Raw genomic sequence first — 23,812 nt, 5'->3', positions numbered from 1 at the left:
CCAAGGTCCCCACGATGCAGGTCTGTCCCGGGGTTGGCCAATCCGACGTTAGTGACGGCTTCTCTTAACCAATTACCGCAGAACTGGGCCTGTTGCCAGGGTGAAGCGGAGCCCGCCTCTCGGCAGGACAGGGATTTGCAGGTGGGTGGGACCGGAACTGACGCTTCAGGGGATTGCTATGCTCTGGGAGTGTTGATATTTTCCAGTCAGTCCGGCTGACTGCGGCCAGGTTGGAAGCCTGGCAGGGAGTCGTTTTCAAATTGTCGCGCCTGGGGCCGGCCGCACTGTGCTGTCATAGTACCCCCGCCTGTGAGTCAGAGCCTCAGGGAGAGAAGAGCGCGACAGGACGTTCGAGAGAAGAAAGGCAAGGAACGAGAGTGCAGACTTTGACTGAAATCTGAGACGGAGGGCACGGGAGGGCGATCGCTAGCTTCTGATTGGCCCGTGGGCATCATCGTAGACCCACGCAACTGCCTCGATTGGTTGGTGTCTGCAATTGTTTTGGCGGCGGCGAAGATTTTGCCCACGTACTTCCGAACGAGAGGCGGGACTGTGCCCTGGCGCGCGTGCGCAGCGCCCCGGGGCCCCACCCGGTAGTTCAAGAACCTGCGAGGGGGCGGGGCGAAGAGGTGCTTGTTTTGGTTCTGTTTCCTTTGAAGCGGCAGGCCGGAACGAGCGAGCATAGCAGTAAACTTGTTGGACTTGGAGAAAAGGCTACGACAAACTCGCCGCGGTGCCATCATCTAGGACTTCACATCCGGGTTCTCCTGCCCCGTGACCTGCGCGCCACCGACGGTTCTCGAACCGGTGCCTCAATCTCTTTATCCGGGTCCCGCCGATCCCGTCGTGCTTCGCGCACCACAGTAGCCCCCTCATCCGGGTTCTATCCCAGCGTGCCTCGCGCCGGGTTTGCTGGGGGGTACTCGGCGGTGCCGCCATGACTATTCTCCCCAAAAAGAAGCCGCCGCCTCCCGACGCCGACCCCGCCAACGAACCGCCGCCGCCCGGGCCGCTGCCCCCGGCGCCGCGTCGCGGCGGGGGTGTGGGCGTGGGCGGCGGCGGCACGGGTGTGGGCGGTGGCGACCGCGACCGTGACTCGGGAGTCGTGGGGCCCCGTTCCCGGGCCTCACCACCGCCTCAGGGCCCGCTCCCGGGGCCGCCGGGAGCGCTTCACCGCTGGGCGCTGGCCGTGCCGCCTGGCGCCGTGGCGGGTCCGCGACCACAGCAGGCCTCTCCTCCTCCTTGCGGGGGCCCTGTCGGTCCCGGCGGCGGTCCCGGCGACGCGCTGGGCTCAGCGGCGGCGGGTGTGGGCGCGGCGGGCGTGGTGGTGGGCGTGGGCGGAACCGTAGGCGTGGGAGGTTGCTGCTCCGGGCCGGGCCACAGCAAGCGGCGACGTCAAGCCCCCGGGGTCGGAGCGGTTGGCGGGGGCAGTCCGGAGCGTGAGGAGGTCGGCGCGGGTTACAACAGTGAGGACGAATACGAAGCGGCTGCAGCTCGCATCGAGGCTATGGACCCCGCAACCGTTGAGCAGGTATGGCTGGGGGTGATAGGTGAGTGGATGTGGTGGGTGGGATCCCCAGACTGGATAGGGACCCAAGGAAGGCTTTTTGAGGTCCCCCCAAGGGACCTACGTCTTCTCCCGGGGCCTGGCATTCATTCTTCTCTGGTGGTAGGGGCCTAGGACACCCTCTTCCCTGCCCCCCCACCAAGGACTTGAGGGTTAGAAGCCCCAGATAAGATGGCAGACTTAACGATGGAGTCCGTGGTCTCTTCTCGGACCCATAGCCATTATTCTGGGCCCTGAGACGTCCTCGTGTAGGGCCAGTAGGTAGGAATGCCACCTGAGAGGGGAGTCTCATGACTCCAGGGGACCTTGGTTTGTGTTCTGTGTCTTGAGATTTTCTTTCCTCTTGGAATAGGGTCTGAGATTTCTCCTCAGGGGAACACAAATAGGATGGAAACCTTATACATTTTTGAGTGTCCCCAAGATATCTAAACCATTTTCGGGAGTTTGAGACAGTACATACAGGACAACCCCTCCCTTTACTTTTCAGGGGGAACAAAACACAGGACCATTCCAATGGATTCCAGCGACTTCCTTAAAGGTTCTAAGCCTTTTTTTCAAGGGCCTAAGATTCCGTCTCCTAGAATCAAGTATCTGACACACACAGATACATTCCCTTTAGAGAAGGGGATCTTCTAGCTTTTCTTCAGGGAAATAAAACGACTTTCATGGAGACAAGATTCCCTTCCCCTTGGGGACAAGCGCCAAAACTAACACTCATGGACCAGAAACTACTAAGGTACATGAGATTGATCCCTTTTCCAGGTGACAAGAGTCTGTGCTTCCTTTCAGTGGTCTGAGACCTCTTTGGGGACAAGAGTCTGAATTTCTCTCTAGGAGCTTAAGCTTTTTTTAAGTGATAGACCTTCAGTTCTTCTCTTCCCCCACCTCCCCAGCCTGAGCCTTTCTTCAAGAAAATAAGCCTCACTGTTTTGGGTACTTGAGCCTAAGATCCTCCTGCTTATGAACTGGGGCTTACAGAGACTGGGTCTGAAGCCTCTTCAGGAGATGGATTACCCCCCATCCACAGAAGTCCTTTCTCCTCAGGGATTGGTGTATGAGTATTCTTGGGGGTCTGAGACACCCCCCCCCCACACACACACACAAATACAGGGATATGAGGTTCTTCTACCCTAATTATGAAAGACTGAAACATACTTTGGGTCCAAAAACGCCCCTTCTCCCCCTGAAACATGGATCTGAGCACCCCCTGCTCCAAGGGCCTGAGCTGTTTGTAAGGGATATAAGATCCCTGCTTTGGGAACTGTAGCCTGATACCAGTCTTCAGGGGACATGAGCAGCATGGAGTCCTAGAGATGGACCTGAGGTCTTCCCATGGATCAAGGGCCTGAGACTCATTGAGCCAAGGACACTTGAGCTTGTCCTCAAGGACAAGAGACCCATGAATACCCCAGTGACTGGTGTGTCTCTAGAAATGTGGTCTGGGCTTCTCTCTTCAAGGAATTTAAGGATCTCTTCAGGAACAGGAGGACTCCTTCTACCTTAGGACTTGGAATTGAGCCCCAAGACCCTTTTCTTAGGGGCGTGGATAGGGAGTCCCTGGAAAATAGGGTCCCGAGTCTCCCTCTAACAGTTTAAACTTTCTTTCAGGTGCGTGAGACACCTTACCCACCTTAGGACCTGAGACCTGAGTCTGTCCTGAAAGTACCAATTGTCACCTCACTTTAGATAGCATAGGTATACCCGTTAAAGGGGCCTTTGAGGGATTTTTTTGCTTTGGGGACTTGGGCTTCAGGCCATTTATGAACTAAATTCCAAGAACTTTCTACTCCCCTTGGGGACATGGATAGGACAGGATTCTGAGGAAGAGGCTGAGCCTCTTCCTAGGGGCCTAAGATTCTCCTTAGGGACAAGAGATCATTTATCTTAAGGAGAGACCTGAGTCCCCCTTGGGTATGAGGCGCTCTCCCCCTCCCCATAACCAGGCAATCCTTTCTTACCAGGGAGAGGGACATGAGGTCCTCTCCAGTGTGGGCTGAGGCCTCTGCCATTGAACATAAGGACCTGGGTGCTATATAGTCCTAAGAACCCCTTACCTGAACTCTCACAGGCCAAGAAGATCTTCCTACTTTCTATGAGAAGGTTGCCAGGTACTGGGGACTTGGGGCTGAGGCCTCCCCTCAAGAACTAGGAGATAACTCTGAGTCTCTCCCTGACCCAGCTCTGTTTGCTTCTCATTTCCAGGATTGGAAATATCCTGAGCTTTCTGAATTGCTTTCAACAAGCTTTTTTCTTCCTGGAGACATTCCCACTCCAGGGAAATTCTCTACCCATATTCCTATTCCCCTTGATTCAGATAAATCTTTCTGCACTTCACAGGGGCCAGGGCCTTGTCTTGAGCCCCCTGTCCTTGATACTTTTCTACCCTTTACTCCTACAGGTAGAATAAATTGTCTGAGTCTACAGGGTCAGGGCCAGGAATTGTTCCTCTCCCTGATTGTAGTAGGCTGCCTTTCCTCCACAGAACTAGAGAATGCTACATCCCTGGTCCCAGGGACATAAAGGAAGAAAGTTGCGTGCTGACATGGTGACTAGAAAGACATCTCCTTACACCCCCTTTGCATCTTCTAGGCTGGGAGTCCCTCCCCCATACTTGTTCCCATAAGAATATGTGTGGAAGTAAAACTCTGTGGTTGCATGATGCCTTCCCAATGACGGGGGGAAGGCTTTTCCTGTCTTCACACTTCTTGGGACAAAAGGAGAATAAGATGCTTCTCCCTGCCTCACCTGGTCCAACTTGGGGCTTTCTGGGGATGAGAAGAGTGGAGATTCTTCCTGCGGTTCCAGTCTTTGTCCTGAACTATCACCTGGGGGCATTTATAGCTTTTGAGGCCCATTAGATCCCGTGGAAAAGAGAGAAGATGGTGAGAGGAAACCCAGATGGTGGATCCTTCTTCCGACTTCTCAGACTTCCTGTCTGTTTGGATGCTGTGACTACCTCCGCTGATTTTAGGAGCCCTTTTGGCACCCTGGGGTCCTGGTGCTAGAGAGGGGGTGATGTTGGGGGTTTCTTTTCCAGGCATGGCTGCCTTACCGAGTCTACACTGTGAAAAGAGCTTGAGGACCCCTCAGAGCATTTAAGAATGGGGTGTGCAATGCAGAGGTGGTCAGAGGTACTGGACCTGGCACTGTAGCCAGAGTACCTGGGTTCCTACTCTGACTCTGCTGGAGCTTTGCTGGATGAACCAGAATAGTTAGGTCTGTGTTCTCTGGGTCTCAGTTTCTTCATGGGTCAGGTAAGGAGCTGGTGAAGGGTCGTTTAGCTTTGGGATTTTAGGGAACTCATACCGAAGCCCTCAGGACCTAGAGGTGACAGAGAATGGTGAGTGTCTTTTGAGGAAAAACTGGGTTCCTCTTCCTCTTTCCCTTGCCCAAGCTTGGTGGGCAGGACAAGTGTCTGTTCAGTGTGAGGTTTGGGGTTGGCAGGCAGTGATGTTTTATGTCCAGCTGTGTTATGGTGAATAGGCTTGGGGGTTGCCCGTCAAGGGGCCTATTGGATGGTGTAGAGGTAGGTTTGTGTGTGGAAAAATTGGGGGCTTTGGAGCTGGGCAGGCCTGAGTTCAAACCTTAGGGTCTCCTACTTGGCTGTTTTATGGCTTCAGGCAAACTCTCAGCTTCCTTCCCCCCACCCCCAAGAGTCCACCCATGCCTGGGGTTATTGGGTGTAGGAGTGCCTGTCCACCTCGGAGCTTGGCTGATTTCTTCTCTTGCAGTTTCCCCAGGACAATCTAGGTTCTCCCTGGGAGGCTTTGTTAACAATCGAGCTTTGTTAGCAAAGACCCTTTGGCATCCAAGAACCGGTGGATTCCTTTGGCGGGGAGACAGAATATTATAGCAGGAAGTGGTCCCTGCCTGGGCTTTCTGGGTTTGAGTTCTGTATCTTCAGGCGGTTCCCTTTTCTGGGCCTCAGTTTCTCCAGCCTTGAAATGGGTAATAATGAGGAGGGAGGTTGGACTCATTTCTGAGAAGCTGGTTGTAATCTCTTAATTCCCTGCTCCCCACTCCCCCTCCCCATTTTGAAAGTTTTGGGTAAGGCCCCTTGGCTTATGGGGGTGTGTTACGAAGTCTCATACAATGTTTGGCTTCCTTCTCCTCTGCCATTGTTGTCAGCCCTTGGGTTTGTTTAATTTTAACGGCTTTATGGAGATAATTCACACAACATAGAATTCACCAATTTAAAGTGTACAATTCAGTAGCTTTTAGTGTATTCAGAGTTGTGCACCCATCACCACGATCGATCAATTTTAGAACATTTTCATCACTTGCAAATGAAACTTTGCACCATCCCCATCTCCCAATCCCCCATTGCCTCCCAGCCCCAGCAACTACTAATCTACTTTTCATTTTGATTGATTCTTCTATTCTGAACAGTTCCTACAAATGGAATCCTACAATGTGAAATTCTTTGTATCTGGGTTTTTTCTCTTAGCATATTAGTTGTAGTGTTGTAGTATGCAGCGTGTTGTAGTATGCAGCAATACTTCATTTCTTTTTGTTGAAGAATGATAGAATCTTCATTTTTTTAACCCAGCCCCTCTCCCCTTGCCCCCTCAGTGGCCCAGCAGTAGGTTTGGGGCCTTGCTCCTTTCCCATTCCTTCACCCTGGAGAGCTTGTGTTGCTCCTTAGAGAGCAGTGCGCCTCTGTTTTTCATTGGATGGGTTGCCTGTGTTTTGCCCATGGAGTTGAGCCAGTGTTCCTGGGTGATTTGGGGGGAGAGAAGGGTGGTCTTGGCATCAGACTTGCTGGGACAGAGCTGTGAAGGCCAGAATACTAAACACCTCTTGGCCACGGGCTCTGGGAAGACATCTGCTCAAGAGCTGCCATTGCTGCTGCCATCTTCCCCTGCCCCCTCTGTCTTCAGTGGCAGCTCATTCATTGATAGGCAGGGTCAGTAGCTTCCCAGACTGGGAGGGGGAGTTCCAAGCCCCTGCTGCCTTCATTCTAATCCTCTCCCTGGGGGAATGCTAGAGAGGTAGATCCTGCAGGACGGGAACCATGCCATATAGCCTCATGGCTCACACTAGGGAGTGCTACAAATGGGTTGTATTAGTTTCCTGTGGCTGTTGTGACAAATTACCACAAACTGAGTGGTTTAGAACAACAGAAATGTATTCTCTCACAGTTCTGGAAGCCAGAAGTCCAAAACCACTTTGACTGGGCCAAAATCTAAGTGTTGGCAGGACCACACTTGCTGCAGAGGCTCTAAGGAGAATCCAGTATTCTTCCAGCTTCTGGTGGCTGCCGGTGTTCTTTGGTTTGTGATCACATCACTCCAGCCTCTGCCTGATTTCATACTGTCCTCTCTGTTTATGTGTGGTCTCCTCTTCTGTGTCAGGTCTTTCTCACACTTGTGATTGCATTTAGGTCCTACCTGAATACTCCCAAGGTAATCTCCCCATCTCAAGACCCTTAACTTAATCACACCCCAAAGACCCTTTTTCCTTACAAAGTACCATTTACAGGTTTCAGGTTTAGGGCCTCTGATATCTGTGGGTGGTCATCATTCAGGTTACTATAGGGGTATTCCAGGGGAAGAAGGAAACCCATTAAATGTTATTCTGCTGGGTAAAGTCATGTAATATTGGAGTCTTCCCAGTAACCCTATTATTGGGAAGCTTGTTATCCTATTTCACAGATTGGAATACTGTGGAGTTTTTAGAGTGGTTCATCACATGGCTAGTAATTGGTGGAGCTGGATTGGAACCTAAATTACTTGGGTCCCACAGTCTGCTTCAACTTTTTTTTTTAAATTTTTTTAATGTTTTTATTTATTTTTGAAGGAGAGAGAGAGCATGAGAGGGGGAGGAGCAGAGAGAGAGGGAGCCATAGAATTTGAAGCAGGCTCCAGGCTCTAAGCTGTCAGCACAGAGCCCGATGTGGGGCTCGAACTCAGAAACTGTGAGATCATGACCTGAGCCGAAGTCGGACGCTTAACTGACTGAGCCACCCAGGCGCCCCTGCTTTAACTTCTTTTGGGCCTTTGGACCAATAGGTTGCAGAGTCTTGCTCCTGGGATCCCCTGATGTCAGAGAACTTTGTCCAGTCCCCTTATGGAGGCTCAGAGATGTGGGAGGGACTCACCGACAGGCTCAGCAGTGGCCTTGTAAGATTCATGGTCTGGACTTGACTTTCTCAGGCTAGAGCATTGTAACTTAAACTTACCAATGGCAGGACTAGCCCCCGCCCCTCTCCCCCACCAGCATTTTTTTCCTGGGCCACTTTCCTAAACAGTTCCCAAGTTGGCATCTTTCTCAGAGGCTCCTGTCCAGCTGTGGGAAGGAGGAGACTATGCTAGAGGCTCCTGGGACTCTTCATCTCTTTCTGGAGCCCAGGACAATGATGTCCTATTTTCTCTCCCCAAAGGGAAAGGCACGGTTTCAGCCAGAGCCTAAGCTCTTAAGGCTGCTGATGCTAAAGCCAATGGGTAGGTAGTGGTCTGGCCTCCAGATTCAGGCCTCCTTCAATTTTAGGGACAAACCAGGATTTTCCTAGGATAGGCTGCCAGGTATGTCTCTACACTGTGGCTCATGAGGCCTCCCCTGTTACCTCTATACTAGCCTTTGCTGGTGCCCAAACCCTAGCTCTTTTGCCTCTGTCAAATAAGGTTAATGCTTACTGGCAGCTGGACTGTGATAAGAACAATTTAGTGAAGTTAACTTTTGCATCAGGCACCTGGTGAGGGGCAGGCATTTGGCTAATATGAGTTCATCTTTCTTCCTGGCCCTGCTCTGCTTACCTGCATAGTCCTACCCAGGACTTGAGCTGTGCTGGAGTCATTGCTGGGCCTTTGGCATCCCTAGTGTTCTGTGGCAGAAGTGATTTTTTTAAATTAGTTTAAGTAATCTCAACACGCAACATGGGGCTCAGACTCACAATCCCAAGACCCAAGAGTCACATTCTTCTCCAACAGAGCCAGCCAGGTGTCCCCAGAAGTGATTTCTTATCCAGTTAACAAGCATTTCTGGAGGTCTTTATGTTTTGATCCTTTGGTCAGCTGGCACCTCTATTCAAGTGCCAGCCTTAATGACTGGCCAGGTCCCTTCCTCTGTGTTTCATAGCACTGTGTGTTCAATTCTTCCACTGCCCTGCTCACACTGTGTGTGGTCATTCCCTGTTTCCCCACCCCCCTAGCAATTTGTGAATTTATCGAAGGTAGAGACCAAGTCTGATTCATTTCTCTGTCCTCATTGCCAGCCTTAATACAGACAGGGTCTGACTTAGCAGCTGCCTGGTAAACTTTTGTTGGATGAATAAGTAGGGGCCCCTCTTATCCTCTTTGATCACCTTGATCTCATCTCCCCCCACTCCCTCCCCACACACACTTGAGGGCAGGAGGTTGCTGTGTGCCCTTCTTTTTAAGAACTTTTCTTTCTGTCCAGTCTGCGCCTTGAGTCATAGTTGTAGCTTCCCTGCTGGTGACCCCTGGCTAGAGCAGGCACCATGGTGTTGGGATATGACTGTCCCTGCAGGACAGGGATGGACTTGGGGGAACTGGCTGGAGTGTACTAGTCCACAGTCTCTTGGTTGTGGACAGGCACCTGGTTGTTGGAGTGTTGTGCTCAAATAAGAGTCTTTGTGCTGTCTATGGGAACCCATTAAGGGCTTCCAGGTACCTTTGTCATCTCTGGAAAGCCGGTAACACCTTCCCGGGGTGTGGGCCCTAATGGTGGGGCTGCTGGGCATTCCTTTGTCACCCCCATCTTCATCCCTTACTGTCCAGCCACTCACCTGGTACTCTCAGGGCCTCAGTTGTGCATCGTCTCTGGGCCAGTGTCCACTCTTCTGTGACTGGTGACTTAGGTTATTTACAAAGCCTTTTCAGGTCTTGAAGCTCCTCTGAGCTTCTTGACAGCTCCATCAGGTAGATCACATATCCCCTGTTTGATAGGAAACTGAGGCTTGGTGAGTTCAGGTAGCTTACCTGAAATCATGCAGCGAGTGAGTGGCAGAGCTGGGATTGGAATGCAGAGCTTTTGGCTTCCAGACTTCATACTTCCTACTCTGCCGGGAATTTTGCTCACTTGAGCTGAGGAAAAGTGTCCTGTAGAGTAGTGATCCCCTCTGTCTAGTGATCATTAGCCATATACTATAAATCCCTGGTCAGGGTGGTGTCCCAAAGGAGCAGGCTTGGTACTTCTGGTCCCTAGCCTGGATGATAGGTAAGGCTGGTTTCTTCTGGTGGCCACCAGAGGGTGTAAGAGGCCTGGGAAAGGTCTGCTGCTTCTAGTTTTGTTTTGAAATGGAAAATATGTTCTAAGTGACCCGTGGACATTATTATTTTTTATTTTTTTTAATGTTTGTTTATTCTTGCAAGAGAGACAAAGCATGAGTGGGGGAGGGGCAGAGAGAGAAAGGGAGGCACAGAATTTGAAGCAGGCTCCAGGCTCTGAGCCGTCAGCACAGAGCCTGACGTGGGGCTTGAATTCATGGACTGCAAGATCATGACCTGAGCCAAAGTCGGACGCTTAACCGACTAAGCCACCAGGCCCCCCTATTTTTTTAATAGACTTAATATTTTAGAGCACTTTCAGGTTCACAGAAAAACTGAACAAAAGGGGGTTAATTGTCTAACTTCGGCTCAGGTCATGATCTCACGGTTCGTGAGTTCGAGCCCCGTGTTGGGCTCTGTGCTGACAGCTCAGAGCCTGGAGTCTGCTTCAGATTCTGTGTCTCCCTTTCTGCCTCTCCCCTGCTCATTCTCTGTCTCTCTGTCTGTCTCTCAAAATAAATAAACATTGAAAAAAAATTAAAAAAAAACTGAACAAAAGAGTTCTCATATTGAACAGGCAGTTCCCATATATCCCCTGCCCTCACACGTGCATAGCCTCCCCCATTATTAACATCCCCCACCAGAGTGGTGCATTTGTTACAATCAGTGTCCATGTAGGACACATCATAAACACCCAAAGTCCACAGTTTACATTAGGTTTCACCCTTGGTGTACATTCTATGGATTTGGACAAATGAATAATGATACATAACCACTTTTTTTTAAGTTATATTTTATTTGAGAGGGAGAGAAAGCATGAGCCAGGGAGGGGCAGAGAGAGAGGGAGAGAGAAATAATCCCAAGCAGGCTCCACACTGTTGTCATGGAGCCTGTTGCAGGCCTTGAACTCATGAACCATGAGATTATGACCTGGGCCAAAGTCAGATGCTTAACCGACTGAGCCACCCAGGTGCCCTGACACATACCCACTTATAAAGTACCATACAGAGTAGTTTCACTGCCCTAAATACCCTCTTTTCTGCCTATTCATCTACTTTTTTTTTTTTTAGAGAGGGTGTGCTTAGGTGAGCAAGGGAGAGGGGCAGAAGGAGAGAGAGATTTGTTTTTTAAGTTTATTTTTTTTTAATTTTTATTTATTTTTTAAATTTACATCTAAGTTAGCATATAGTGCAACAACGATTTCAGGAGTAGATTCCTTAATGCCCCTTACCCATATGAGGACTTTAAGATGCAAAATAGATGAATATAAGGGAAGGGAAGCAAAAATAATATAAAAACAGGGAGAGGGACAAACAGAGGGTTAAGTTTATTTATTTGAGACACAGAGAGTGAACAGGGGAGGGGCAGAGAGAGAGGGAGATAGAATCCCAAGCAGGCTCCATGCTGTAAGCACAGGGCTCGATTCCACAAACTGAGATCATGACCTGAGCCAAAACCAAGAGTCAGGTGTTTAACCAACTGAGCCACCCAGGTGCTCATCCATTATTATTTTTTAAGTCTGAAAATACACATTTGTCTAGGCACACTAAACCTGAACCTTTGGGGTCAGATGTGCTTTGGAATTTAGAGAAATTTCAGAATTTAGAAAAATCACCTGATGTATATACTGTGTGTTTGGTAACACTTCTGGTGGAGTCTGTGGCAGTACCTCATGGACACCTGAATGTTTCTGCATGGCAATGTTTGAATATTTACCTCCAAGTGGGGGATAAATACATTCTCGCCAGCTCAGGTCAGGTTATGATGGCAGATGAATTAGAGGAAGACTTCTGGTTTTCAAAGCTTTTTGAGTTTTGGAATTTTGGACAAGGGATTGCATACTTTTCTTGAAGACAGTCAAAATCACCTGTAATGCCAACTTTTAGGGGTATTTTGTTGGATGGTCTTCCCAACTTTTACATGTTTGTATACTTATATGTATAGTCACATGTATGTATGTTAAATTTGTTCAATTGTAAGTGAAATCATACCTTGCATGTATTTTGCCTTATACAAAGGCAAAATGGGATCTAGGCTCTTGCCATTTACTCCCTCCTCCATATCATCCCTACCCTAAGTGACTAGAGGATCCCCAGGTGAAACTCCTTGAGGTAAAGCCAGGTTCTCTGCTGCCCCCTACCTCCAGGTACTTGCTGGGTCAGGGCCTCCGGCTGCCTATGGGAAGGCCAAGCATTGGATTCCCAACATGGTCAGCAGGGGTCCGTCAGAAAGCAGATGAGGCCCTTCTGGGAGCAAGTCTTCTGCTTACACAATGACCAGTTCCCTAAAAGAAAGGGTCTCCTCTTCCTTTGCATGCATAGAGTGTCAAACAGGGCTGGGAGTTTGACCCTGCCATTTAGCTAGGCCCTTCGGGAATTGGAGGGCAGGGCCATGGGGAGGGGGTACAGGTCTTTCCTGTTGCTGACCCCCACCTCTTCCCTCCAGCAGGAGCACTGGTTTGAAAAGGCCCTGAGGGACAAGAAGGGCTTCATCATCAAGCAGATGAAGGAGGACGGCGCCTGTCTCTTCCGGGCTGTAGGTGAGTCTCTGCCTCAGCCTTCAAGGGCCTAGAAATGCCCCTGAGCTACTTCTAATTTTTAGGAGTAATCCCTAAGATAGGGTTGAGGGTAGAGTTTACTGGTCTTTTCAGGACTCCAGGCCCCAGCTTCAAATTAGTATCTGGCCTCTAGCCTTTGGTCATGAGGCAGTGTGGTGGCACGGAAGTAATAACAACAGTAATAGTGATAAAGAAAATAACAATACTTGGTGACAGATTGCACTGTCAGCCACTAAAAGAAACCCTTTTTAATTCTCCCCCAGGCTAGGTAAGTGTAGGGACTGTCGTGGTTTCCATTTGTCAGATGAGAAAAGCAGCTTAGAGCAGGGGAGTGACCTGCCCAGGATCAGGTAGTACATAGTAGAGTCAGGGGTCTCTGGGTCAGGTTAGTCTGAGGCCCATGCTCTTAACCACAGCACACTGCTGTCACCCTGGGACCATGGAATTTTTTTAAACTTACACAGAAGTAGAATAGTGAATTCTCATGTACCCATCATTCATCTTCAAAATAGTCATCAACACATGGCCAGCCTTGTTTTATCACTATCTTGCCCACTTTTTTTTCACTGTCCTGAAGCAAGAGTATTTTTAAATCAAAACCCCAACATTGGATCATTTCATATGTTAAATACTTAAGTATGTTTCTCTGGCAGATAAGGGTTCTTTCTTTCTGTTTTTTCCTAACATAACCAAAGTGTTATTATCCTACCTAACAACATTCATAATTCCTTAATGCCATCAATTGTCCAGTCTGAGCAGTATCTTTGAGCTCCCTCTGGCTCTGAACCTGTGACTCAATAGGCAGTTGTAAGGCCCTGTGCTAGTGTCCGGGGAAATTGGGGAATGTGATCTGACCCTTCCATTGGGGCTCTGATAATCTACCAGGAAGAAGGGCTCTTTGATAGCAGCTTTCAGCTAGAAGTCAGAAGCGCTATCTTCTAGTTCTGGCCCTGATTCAAAAACTTATATTTCCCCATCTGTTAAATGGTACTGATTCTGAAGGACTCCTTGAATCCCTACAAGGTCTGCTATCCTCTCTGTGGCTAGCCCCCATGAGTACTGGTGGGCTGGACTGACTCAGGCTCCACTTTTAGCTGTGCCACTGATTCTTGGTGTGAACTTGGGCAACCAGTTCTTTTTGCTTGAGCCTACTTCCAAGGCTGTAACAGGAGGCTGAGAGACCCAGTGTTACAACGGATAAACGAGATTACTTCAGTAAATCCCTTTAGTGCCTGACAGTAGGCCCTCGGAACAGTAGCATTGGTAAAGCCTGAATGCTGTTTTTGGTGGTGTCTCAGAGCCACAAATGTTTGTTGAATGGGTAGAAGAAGTTTACATGGGGTGAGTGCTTGCCTGCCAGTTCTACCAAGGGGAAGAGGTCCAGGCAGTGGTCTGTGCTGGCCTGGGAAAATCCCAGTCCTCCTCCCCCTGTGGCTCAAGTCTGTGTTCTCCTGGAATGTTTCCTAGAGAAAGTGCTGGGTTTGGGGGCATCTTGGACCAAGGAAGGCAAAGAAAGAATAGGTGGGGGCCTTTTAGGTGCTAGGCCCTGTGCTGAAACCTCAGGCGAGATGTGGGATAAACAGGGCTACTAGTGGAGTGAATGTAAGAGAATGTAGCCGGGTATACTTGGTCTCAGGCAGTCTTTGAGGCAGATCTTGGGGCTAGTAATGACCTGGTTTATGTAGTAACCCATATCAACAGCAACATTTTCACGTATGTCCATCTAGCTGACCTCCCCAAACACCCTCTGACACCACACCACACTCCCCCTGCCCCCACCCCAGGCCTTCCAGTAAAGGGCCTGAGCTTATAGGAAGAGCTGACCGTGGCAGGTTGAAGGCCTTTCCCTATCAGCACTATGGCTACCCATTTCCCCCAACTGAGCTGCCCTTGGCTTTTCTCTGTAAAACCTCAGAAGCCCCATGGCCTCTTCTCTAGAAGTACATGGCCTCTGGGTCTCCAGGCCTCATCTGGAAGTTTCCCTGTAGCAGAGTGCACAGGACATGTGCCCGAGAAAGGGACTTTGTCCTCCAGCTTTCTGCTGCCCCTCTGCTTCCAGCCTGGCTTGTACAGGGACAGGTGGTAGTTGCCCTGAGCTCTGGTGAGAAGGCCTATAGCTTCTGACTTCCTGCTATGCATTGAACAGTGGAAGGAGCACATCACTGAAGGTTGGAGTTGGAGGGGGATTGCACACACAGAGACCACTCTGTTGTTTATTGACCCTGACTGTTTTGTTCGCTGGCACTCAGCTTGGTGCTTCAGATTCACCTGCAAAATTGGGATCATTATCACATGAGACAGGTGAGAAGGTTGAGGCTCAGGAAAGGGTCATTAGTGGTAGAGCTGGCATGGGGACCCAGAGGTATCCCAAGGACACATTCTTTCTATGACCCTGGGAAAGCCCTGCCTTCTCAGCTTTGCTTCTCTACCCTCTGTTTTACCTCTGCAGTCCAGGTGTCCGTACTGTAAACCAGTATTCACTGCTCTCTCCCACTACCCCCTGTTGGGGACTTGCGAGCATCAGTGAAGGCTTGGGTGGAGTAGAAGTACAAGTCTGAGTTCCTGAGGTGTCTGGTGGCCCACCCTGCCCCTGCTATGTTCAGATAACCTCCTCCTGGAAACATGAGTCTGCCTCTCTCCTTCTTCCCTCTCCCCACATGGCTTTGACTCAGCAAAAACCTCTGGCCCTGGCCTCTGTGGGCAAAGTGGAGGCCACACGTACATCTGTCTGCATGGGCCATGAGGAAACAGCTGGAGTTGTACATGTTGCAATGGTGGGGCCCAGAAACATTAGCCTGGACCATCAGCATTGGAGGGATGTATCTTTGATTAATTTTGACTGTTTTGTTAATGGGAAAACTGAGGCCTTATGAGAAAGCCAGGACGTTATTATCTAGGTCACATAGCCAGTGTCAGAACATGGTGTTTGAGGTTGAACTAGGCCAGAGGAGAAAATTCCCATGGGCCACCATGATACCAGTTTCCACTGGGCTCTTTCTGCCCTGCCTCCTTCAGTTTTCCCATCTTTGCCATGGGAATCCTTAAGTAGAGGAGCAAGCATCTCAGAGACAGGCTGTTAAGAGGACTGAGTTTTGTCTCCCCCTAATTGAGGATGTCTCCCCCACTGAGGGTGTGCCATTTGGGGCCATGGGCCAGGTGCACACAACAGCTGCTTGATAGGCAGGTGAGGCCTTTTTTTCTGGCTCATCTTCTTGGTGGGGCTGGCATTCACAGTGGGCCAGGAGGCAAGTGGGGAACAGATCAGGTTCCTGTCTCCCCCTGCTGCTGTGTGTACACACATTTGTGTGGTTGGTTTTTAGATTCCCTGCAGACACCAAGCTTCCTTTTCTGTCCTCAGCAGAACTTGCTGTGGCTCTTCTAGCAGGCAGGCAGGCAGCAGCCTGGTGGGGAGGCAGGTCCCAGGTGCCTCTAAAACAAATGGTAGAGCCCTGTACTTTATTAAACTCCTTTAGATTATCCAGGCTCTCCTGTCTTGCTTCTGCACATAACTCTTTGGCAAATAGTGACTTTATTTTAGGGAGACTAAGGAGGAAGGATTACAGAGGTTTGGGGGACCTTCCCTCAGGCAATAGGGGAAGGAGGTTGAGGCAAGTCTGTTAGAGCTATTAGCTATTCCTCCCTCCCATTAAGCCCCTGGCAAAGGGTAGGAAGGAGGTGGGGGTCCTCAGTTTGTACAGCCTTGCCTCATGTGCAACCTTTAGTCTTTCTTGGTTAGCAGCAAGGGCAACTACTTGTGGAATACAATAGGTCTCTGTAGTTGTCAGGGTGGTATGGGTATTTGGCCTCAGGGAATGTCTTTGGCAGGATCTGCTGGCTGTGTGTGTGTGTGTGTGTGTGCACATGCATTTTTGTGCTGGTGTCTCAGCATGCTCAGAGAAAGGACCGGTGTGGGATACTGACCTCTCTGTAATCTCTGCTCACTCCCAGGCCTTTCCTGGGTTCCAGCTGATTCCTGTTTGTGCTGGTGGAGAAACTGAGGCAGACAGAATCAGGCCTTGCCTAGGCAGTCAGGTGGCTAAGGTGATAGGTGGATTGGGAATGGTGGTAACATCACCTGGAGCATGAGTGTTTGAAGTCACTGGTGATTTCTTGAGAGCTTGGCCTCACCTTCACCCTCCCAGATGTGTGGCCTTGGGCCAGCTGTGCTGTATTTTTGTACCTCAGTATCCCTCCTGTGTGAAGTAGGGCTTTTTTGGGGTGAAGATGGAAGAAGTTGGAATGTGAAAAGACCTTAGTGGAACCAATTGTAGTACTGTCCTGAGGATTTCTGAGCGTTCTTTGGGTTGGGGACAGAGGTGAGGTAGTGGGGACCCCCTTCAGCTGGACTCTGGGAAGGGAGAGCAGGTGCACGTTGCCCACAAGTGCAGCGTCAGCAAGAAGAGGAGTTTCAGTTTCTATCAAAACAAGTTCTCTGAATTCCCCTACCTCTGCAGGTCCATTGGCCCTTTCCCCCACCTTGGCCCCCACAGGGAAATCCAGCCCAGCCTAGCCCCTGGTCCCATATGGCTACCCTCTCGGAGGAGGAGGGCTTTCTGGAGGACAGAGGTGGAGCTAGCAAAGTCAGGCAAGCACCGCCTCAGTGAGGGCTGCCTGTGTTTCTGCCCTGCCCTGGATGCTTTTCCCTGCCTTAGATCACTGTAAAGACCCTTCTCCTCTCCCTCTTTGGGGAGGTATTATTGTTCCGTTTTGCTGGTTCAGATAACATATTTTCTTCCATGTGTATGATTCCCCAAACTGGGGTATATCTTATAATCAGGTAGGTGGGTCGTGCCGTGCCACTACCACCCCTAACAAAAGCTGCGATTTAAACGCATGTGTGGTACCACCTACCAGTGCATCTTAGAATTGAAGAGAGAAGGGGATATTTTACAGGGAGGTAGGTAGGAAGGTAAAGTTATACCTTGCCCACACTTAAGGGCCCTGGTTTGTGAAGCTTGTATTATTGATTTGATGTTAATTTGGTTGCTAAAGATTTGAACTATGGATACAGAAGGTAGACCTGTGGACCTTTGAATTCAGTAAAGGTTGAGACCCAGTCCTGCCTGTATGAGGAGGGACAGCCTAGACTCCTAAGTTTGGGGCATTCCTCTGGCTGAGGAAGTGACAGAAATGAGGAAGGGCTTAAATAAGTGGTTCCAGTGACATTCTGACTGACTTGTGAGTGGTTGGCCATCTGAAAGAGTCAGCGTCTACTCGTAATAAATGGAACCCCATTTCTTGAACACCTAGTACACCTTAGGTGTTCAGCAAACCCTACCCCTAGTCTTGACAGCTCCCTGTGAAAGGAAGAGGAGTTACTCTCCCCACTTCGGAAGAAGACATTGTGGCCCAGAGAGCTTGATGGTCTTGTCCAGTGCCACACAGCTAGGAGGCAGCAGAGCCTTTCTGCTAAGGCAAAGGAGACAGTGGCAGGGGAATGGAGCAGGGGGACCTTCATGAGGTTCCCTCAGTTCCCTTCCCTGTCCCAGTCTCCCCTTTCCTCCATTTTCTTGCATCTGGCATCTAGCTCAGGTAGATCCATCTCCCAGGCCTGCAAATGCCTGTTGATCCTTCCCTAGGAACATCTCAGCCACCTCCTTGAGCTTCGCAGCCCGGCCCCTATTTAACCCCTTTGCCGCCATCTCAGTTCCTGTTTACTGCAGCTGCTGGCAGCACTGCCTCCTCAGCACCCCAGGCTCATTCTACATAAATAGCTCTCGCAGCCACAGAGGGCTCTGTGGTCCTGGCTTCTAAGAAAGGCGGCAGCAGGGGGCCCCCAGCCTGTGCGCAGGGCACGTGACTTGCTGGAAGTGCTGCTGGGGGGTGGGGAAGAGTGTGGCCGCAGAACCCACATCCTTGTTTACATCGGTGAAGGGGCTACCCCTTCCCGCCTTCACAGCTCCCCTCCCCCTCAGTCCTCTGCACCTCCGAAGAGGACATGAGACAGGCATTGGCCCCGTTTTCTATCTCAGAAGTAGCATTTTTCTCCTTATCTCACAGAATCCTCCAGGGAGGGAAGGGGGAGGGCGGCAAAGGCGTTCTTCCGGTGATTCTTCCAAGGCAGACTGGCTCTCATGGAAGAACTCTGTGGTGTCCCCTGAGGGACTTGACCCTGCCCCAGTGCCCCGGGTGATCCCATCAGAGCAGTGGTCCTGGTCCTTTGGGGAGACAAAGGGAAATTCCCTCTTTGTCTTAGCCAGTGGACACCAGGTGGGCCTCGTCTTCAAGCCCACTTTAATTTCCCAGGGACAAGACTCCCAGCCTCCCCCCACCCCAGCCTATCCATCCAGTCAGCAAGCTCTTCCCGATTTCCTGTACTGTATTGGCCTCTGAGCTGGGGTGGACTTGGATGTGAACTGCTCTCAGCCCTCAGTGGAAGTCCGAGTGCTCAGGCAGAGGAAGTCTGCATACATCTTTGATAAATCTGGTGATAGAAGTGCTTTGGAGGGTGGGAGAGATGGGGAACTGTATAAAGAACACATGGGTATTTGACAGGTAGGCAGCCGAGGAGAATGGAAAGAATGCCCTGAAAAGAGGAAATGGCATGTGTGAAGATCCTCAGAGTGAGGCAGGAGGAGCCTGGTTCTTATTTTGACCAAAACCCCATGATGCCTAGACCATTTGGGCCATAGGCTGCCTTTCCTGAATTAAGTTTAAGTTATGTTCATATGTGTCTTATTTCTCTTGCTTAGATTACGTGCTTCTTGCAGGCAGGGGCAGGATTTTACTCACCTCTCTCACCTTCACAGTACCCCACATTCAGGCCCCACTATGGGTAGGGAACTCTTGATTTGCTGAGTGGCTGGTCTGTCCCAAGCCCAGTGCTAGTCACCTTATACCCTTTATCTCATTGATCCCACAAGAGGCCTGCTAGGGAATCATCCTACTTGTTCCTGTTTTGTGTGTGAGGCACATGAGGCTCGGAACACTTGGGTTGCTTTCTTCTAGTCGCTTAGCTCACTAGGACCTGGCAGAACTAGGCTTGGAGCCCAGTTGTTTTTCTTGTCTCTTCTTTTTTCATTTTTTTAACCTACAGAGGCCATGCTGGCTCCCAGGAGTCAGAAAACTGGATTCTAGAGTTGAATCCGTCAGACTCACTTGCTGTGTGACCTTGATGAAGCCACAAACTCTCCCTGAACCTTGGCTTCCTCATGTGAAGAGTGAAGGGGGAGTGTGGAATTGCTGGTGCTCAAGACCACTTAGGGGACTTAAAATGTTTATTGACTTGTCTGAGTGGCTTGGCAAGCCCTGGACAAATTCATCTGCCTGAGAGGACTGTGGTTGTGTTCCTCTCGCGTATACTCTTGTTCCTAAAGACTGTCCCTGCCTGCCTCTTTTTCCATGACCCCATTCCAGCCCACAAAGCCTAGCACTCTCCAGGCCTTTAGTGTAGGAAAAGGAGTTTTTCTGGCCCCCAGCCCTCCACCGCCAAGGATGTTCCATGACTCCAAACTCTTCTGGTGGCAGCTCTTAACCCCAGCCTCTCCTTTCTCCTCTTCCCACAGCTGACCAGGTATATGGAGACCAGGACATGCATGAGGTTGTACGAAAGCATTGCATGGACTACCTGGTGAGACCCTGTGGAGGCCTTGGGGTGGGGGCAGTATGGGTGCATCTCCTCCCCCTGCAGACCTTGACTCTCCAATCTGTTCTGCAGATGAAGAATGCGGACTACTTCTCCAACTATGTCACAGAGGACTTCACCACCTACATCAACAGGAAGCGGAAAAACAACTGCCATGGCAACCACATTGAGATGCAGGCCATGGCAGAGATGTACAACCGGCCCGTGGAGGTGTATCAGTACAGCACAGGTACTTCTGTGGTGGGTAGGTGAGCGACCGACTGCACCTGGTCCAAGCCTGCCCTGCCTGGCCCATTGTGGATGCTCCTTCCTTCTCTTTCTCTGCAGAACCCATCAACACCTTCCATGGGATCCATCAAAATGAGGATGAACCCATCCGCGTCAGCTACCATCGGAATATCCACTACAATTCAGTGGTGAATCCCAACAAGGCCACCATTGGTGTGGGGCTAGGCCTGCCATCATTCAAACCGGGGGTAAGTGGGTCCCCCTGCTCAGGATGACTGCTAGATACAGAGGCCAAAAACCTCTGTTGGGGTCTCAGTTATGCCCTAGTCCACAAAAATGTCCTGTCCCCTCTGAGTTGCCCCTGCGGTCTCACCTTTATAAAAATAGGGAGTTAACTCGAGGGGATCTCAGGGCTCAGTCTGTGGTCTCCATTTGCCTGTCCCAGCTGGCTTACCCATCTTTCATGCCTGTTGATGGTTGACATTTTGTGATATGGAGGCACATCTGAGAACTGTGAACCAAGGCTTGGTATGGGTATCTTGGCACCCACATGGATCCTCTTCTGAAACTCAGCAGTTATAGACAGCTGTGTTCAGAGACTTAAAGTGCGGGCCTGGCTGTACTACTTACTGGCTGTGGGACCTAGGGTAGATTACCCAAGTAATCTGGGCTGGTAGCTCAGCCTATACAGTAAGTGCCTAACACTGAGCCTGGTGCCTAGTAGGTGCTCAGAAGGTGGCAGTATGTTTTCCAGCACACGCTGACATTCTCATTCTCTCTCATAAACAGTCATCTTCTGGGGATTTTGCTATCTTCTATTCAGGTTTCACTTCCTATAAGCAGAAAGTGCCCCTGCCTCATTTTAGGAAATGCACACCCTAACACCAACACACCCTCCAATGGAGGGTTTTTTTGTTTTGTTTTTTTAAGTAAACTTTTAATTTTAGAATAGTTTTAGATTGGCAGAATTACTGAAATTAGAGAATTTCCATGTTCCCCACTCTGATTAGCATGTCAGCATAGAACATTTGTCACAATCAAAAGGCAATATTGATAATTAACTAAAGACTGTACTTGGGGCGCCTGGGTGGCACAGTCGGTTAAGCGTCCGACTTCAGCCAGGTCACGATCTCGCGGTCCGGGAGTTCGAGCCCTGCGTCAGGCTCTGGGCTGATGGCTCAGAGCCTGGAGCCTGTTTCCGATTCTGTGTCTCCCTCTCTCTCTGCCCCTCGCCCGTTCATGCTCTGTCTCTCTCTGTCCCAAAAATAAATAAAACGTTGAAAAAAAAAAAAAAAGACTGTACTTTATTTAAATGACCTCAGTCTTTCCCTTATGATCTTATCTGGTCCAGGACACCATACTACATTTAGTTGTCTTGGCTCCTCTTGGCTCTGACAGTTTCTCTGAGTTTCCTTGTTTTTGTCTTTGATCTGTTTACAGATCTAGTTTTGCCTTTTCTAGAATGTCATGGAATTGGAATCCTACAGTATTTCAGAGTGGCTTCTCACACATAACACTACGTATTTAAATTTAAGATTCATCTGTGACTTTCTGTGGTCTGATCACTCATTTTTCTTTTTCCTTATTTATTATTTTTAAAAAATTACATAAAAATTGTTTTTTAATGTTTATTTACCTTTGAGGGAGAGAGGCAGAGAAAGGGAGACACAGAATCTGAAGCAGGCTCCAGGCCGTCAGCACAGAGCCCGACATGGGGCTTGAACTCACAAACTGTGAGATGATGACCTGAGCCGAAATTGGATGCTTAACTGACTGAGCTACCCAGGTGCCCCTTAAAAATTATTTTTTTAATGTTTATTTATGTTTTGAAAGAGAGAGCACGAGCATGGGAGGGGCAGAGAGAGAGGGAGACACAGAATTCGAAGCATCCTCCAGTCTCTGAGCTGTGAGCACAGAGCCCAACGTGGGGCTCGAATTCATGAACCTTGAGATCATGACCTGAGCTGCAGACACTCAATTGGGGAGCCACCCAGGCACCCCTCTTTTTCCTTTTTTTAAAAAAATGTGAATGCCTTAAGTTTTTTTTTTTTTTATTTGTAGGCTTGGTTTTTTTTTTTAATGTTTATTTACTTATTTAGAGAGAGAGCACATATGCATGCATGCCAGAAGGGGAGGGGGCAGTGGGAGGGAGAGAATCCCAAGCAGGCTCTGCACAGAGCCCAAAGCTGGGCTCGATCCCACGAACCAGGAGATCATGACCTGAGCCAAAATCAAGAGTCAGACGCCCAACCAACTGAGGCACCCAGGTGCACCTAGGCTTAATGGTTTAGAAGTTTTAGATCTACCAAAAAATTAAGAAGATAGTATAGAGTTCCCATGTATTCTTCTCTCCGCTTCTCCCGCCCAAGCCCAATAGTTTTGCTATCATTAACATTAGATGACTATGATACATTTGTTATAATATTTGAAGCAGTATTGGTACATTATTATTAACTGAAATCATGATGTCTTTTTAGGTTCCCTTATTTGTGACAATTTCTCACATTTTCATGTTTTTGATGACCTTGACAGATTTGAGGAGTACAGGTCACTTATTGTAGGATGTTTCTCTTTTGGAATTGACATTTGTTATAATATTTGTACTAATACTGATACATTGTTACTAACTAAAATCATGATGTCTCTTTAGGTTCCCTTATTTGTGACAGTTTCTCACGTTTTCATGTTTTTGATGACCTTCACAGTTATGAAGAGTACTGGTCATGTATATCGTAGGATGTTTCTCTTTTGGAATTGGTCTAATGTTTTTCTCATGATTAGACTGGCGCTATGGGTTTTAGGGAGAAAGATCACAGGGGTAAAAGTGCCATTCTCATCACATCATGTCAGTAGTATGTACTGTGAACATGATTTATGACTGTTGATGTTGACCTTGATTGATAGTGGAAGTAGTGTTTGTCAGATTTTCTCCACTGTAAAATTACTCTCTTTCCCCATTCCCTTTTTCATACTGTCCTGTTTGGAAGGAAACCATTATGTACAGCCCACACTTGAGAAGTGGAGGTTATGCTCTATCTTCTTGAGGGCGTAGTATCTATATAAACTGTAGAATTCTGCAAGGGAGATTGGTCTCTTGTCCTCCATTTATTTATATCACTGTGGACTCAAGGGTATTTCTTTTATACTGGATTGTAACCCAGTACTATTTTTATTGATTTTGATGCTCACATTGTTCCATTTTTGGCTATTAAGAGCTCTCTTAGTTGGTTCCTACATCTCGTTGACATCCCCCTGTCATTGTGGTGGTGGGCTGTTTTAAATTTTGGGTTTTGTTTGTTTATTTTGTTTCATTTTGTAGCACTTTCGTAGCTTCTGGCACTCTGAGGTGCTCCAGGTTCATCTTGTGTATTTCTTGCCCCAATTCTAGAACCAGCCATTTCTGCAAAGATCCCTGGTTCCCTTTATTGGAGTGTGTTATTAGAAACCAAGATCTGCAGGTGCCTGGGTAGCTCAGTCGGTTAAGCATCCAACTTCAGCTCAGGTCATGATCTTGTGGTTCATGAGTTCGAGCCCCACGACAGGCTCTGTGCTAACAGTTCAGAGCCTGGAGCCTGCTTCAGATTGTGTGACTCCCTCCCTCTCCCCCTCCCCCTTCCCCCTCCCTCTTCCCCCTCCCTCCCCCCTCC

At 49.2% G+C, this 23,812-nt stretch overlaps 1 protein-coding gene across 6 annotated transcripts in view; it reads left to right on the top strand.

Annotated features, from left to right (window-relative positions):
- The first annotated feature begins 183 nt into the window (after positions 1-183).
- Positions 184-23,812, top strand: part of OTUD5 (OTU deubiquitinase 5) — a 28,614-nt gene continuing 4,985 nt past the window's right edge. For 2 of the 6 annotated variants that reach the window (XM_040468751.1, XM_040468750.1), the window contains exons 1-5: positions 938-1,531; positions 12,241-12,334; positions 19,858-19,922; positions 20,010-20,166; positions 20,265-20,413. In XM_040468751.1, the coding sequence (XP_040324685.1) occupies positions 938-1,531; positions 12,241-12,334; positions 19,858-19,922; positions 20,010-20,166; positions 20,265-20,413 (1,059 nt within the window). Of the gene's footprint in view, positions 1,532-12,240; positions 12,335-19,857; positions 19,923-20,009; positions 20,182-20,264; positions 20,414-23,812 lie in introns of all 6 variants that reach the window. The other 4 variants (XM_040468749.1, XM_040468752.1, XM_040468747.1 and 1 more) reach the window with 4 other exon arrangements.

Source organism: Herpailurus yagouaroundi, unplaced genomic scaffold (assembly GCF_014898765.1).
Source record: "Herpailurus yagouaroundi ecotype Mexico unplaced genomic scaffold, PumYag 67793, whole genome shotgun sequence".
Classification (NCBI taxonomy): domain Eukaryota; kingdom Metazoa; phylum Chordata; class Mammalia; order Carnivora; family Felidae; genus Herpailurus; species Herpailurus yagouaroundi.
The sequence above is the reverse complement of the archived record's forward strand: the minus strand, read 5'-3'. Positions and strand labels throughout refer to the sequence as shown.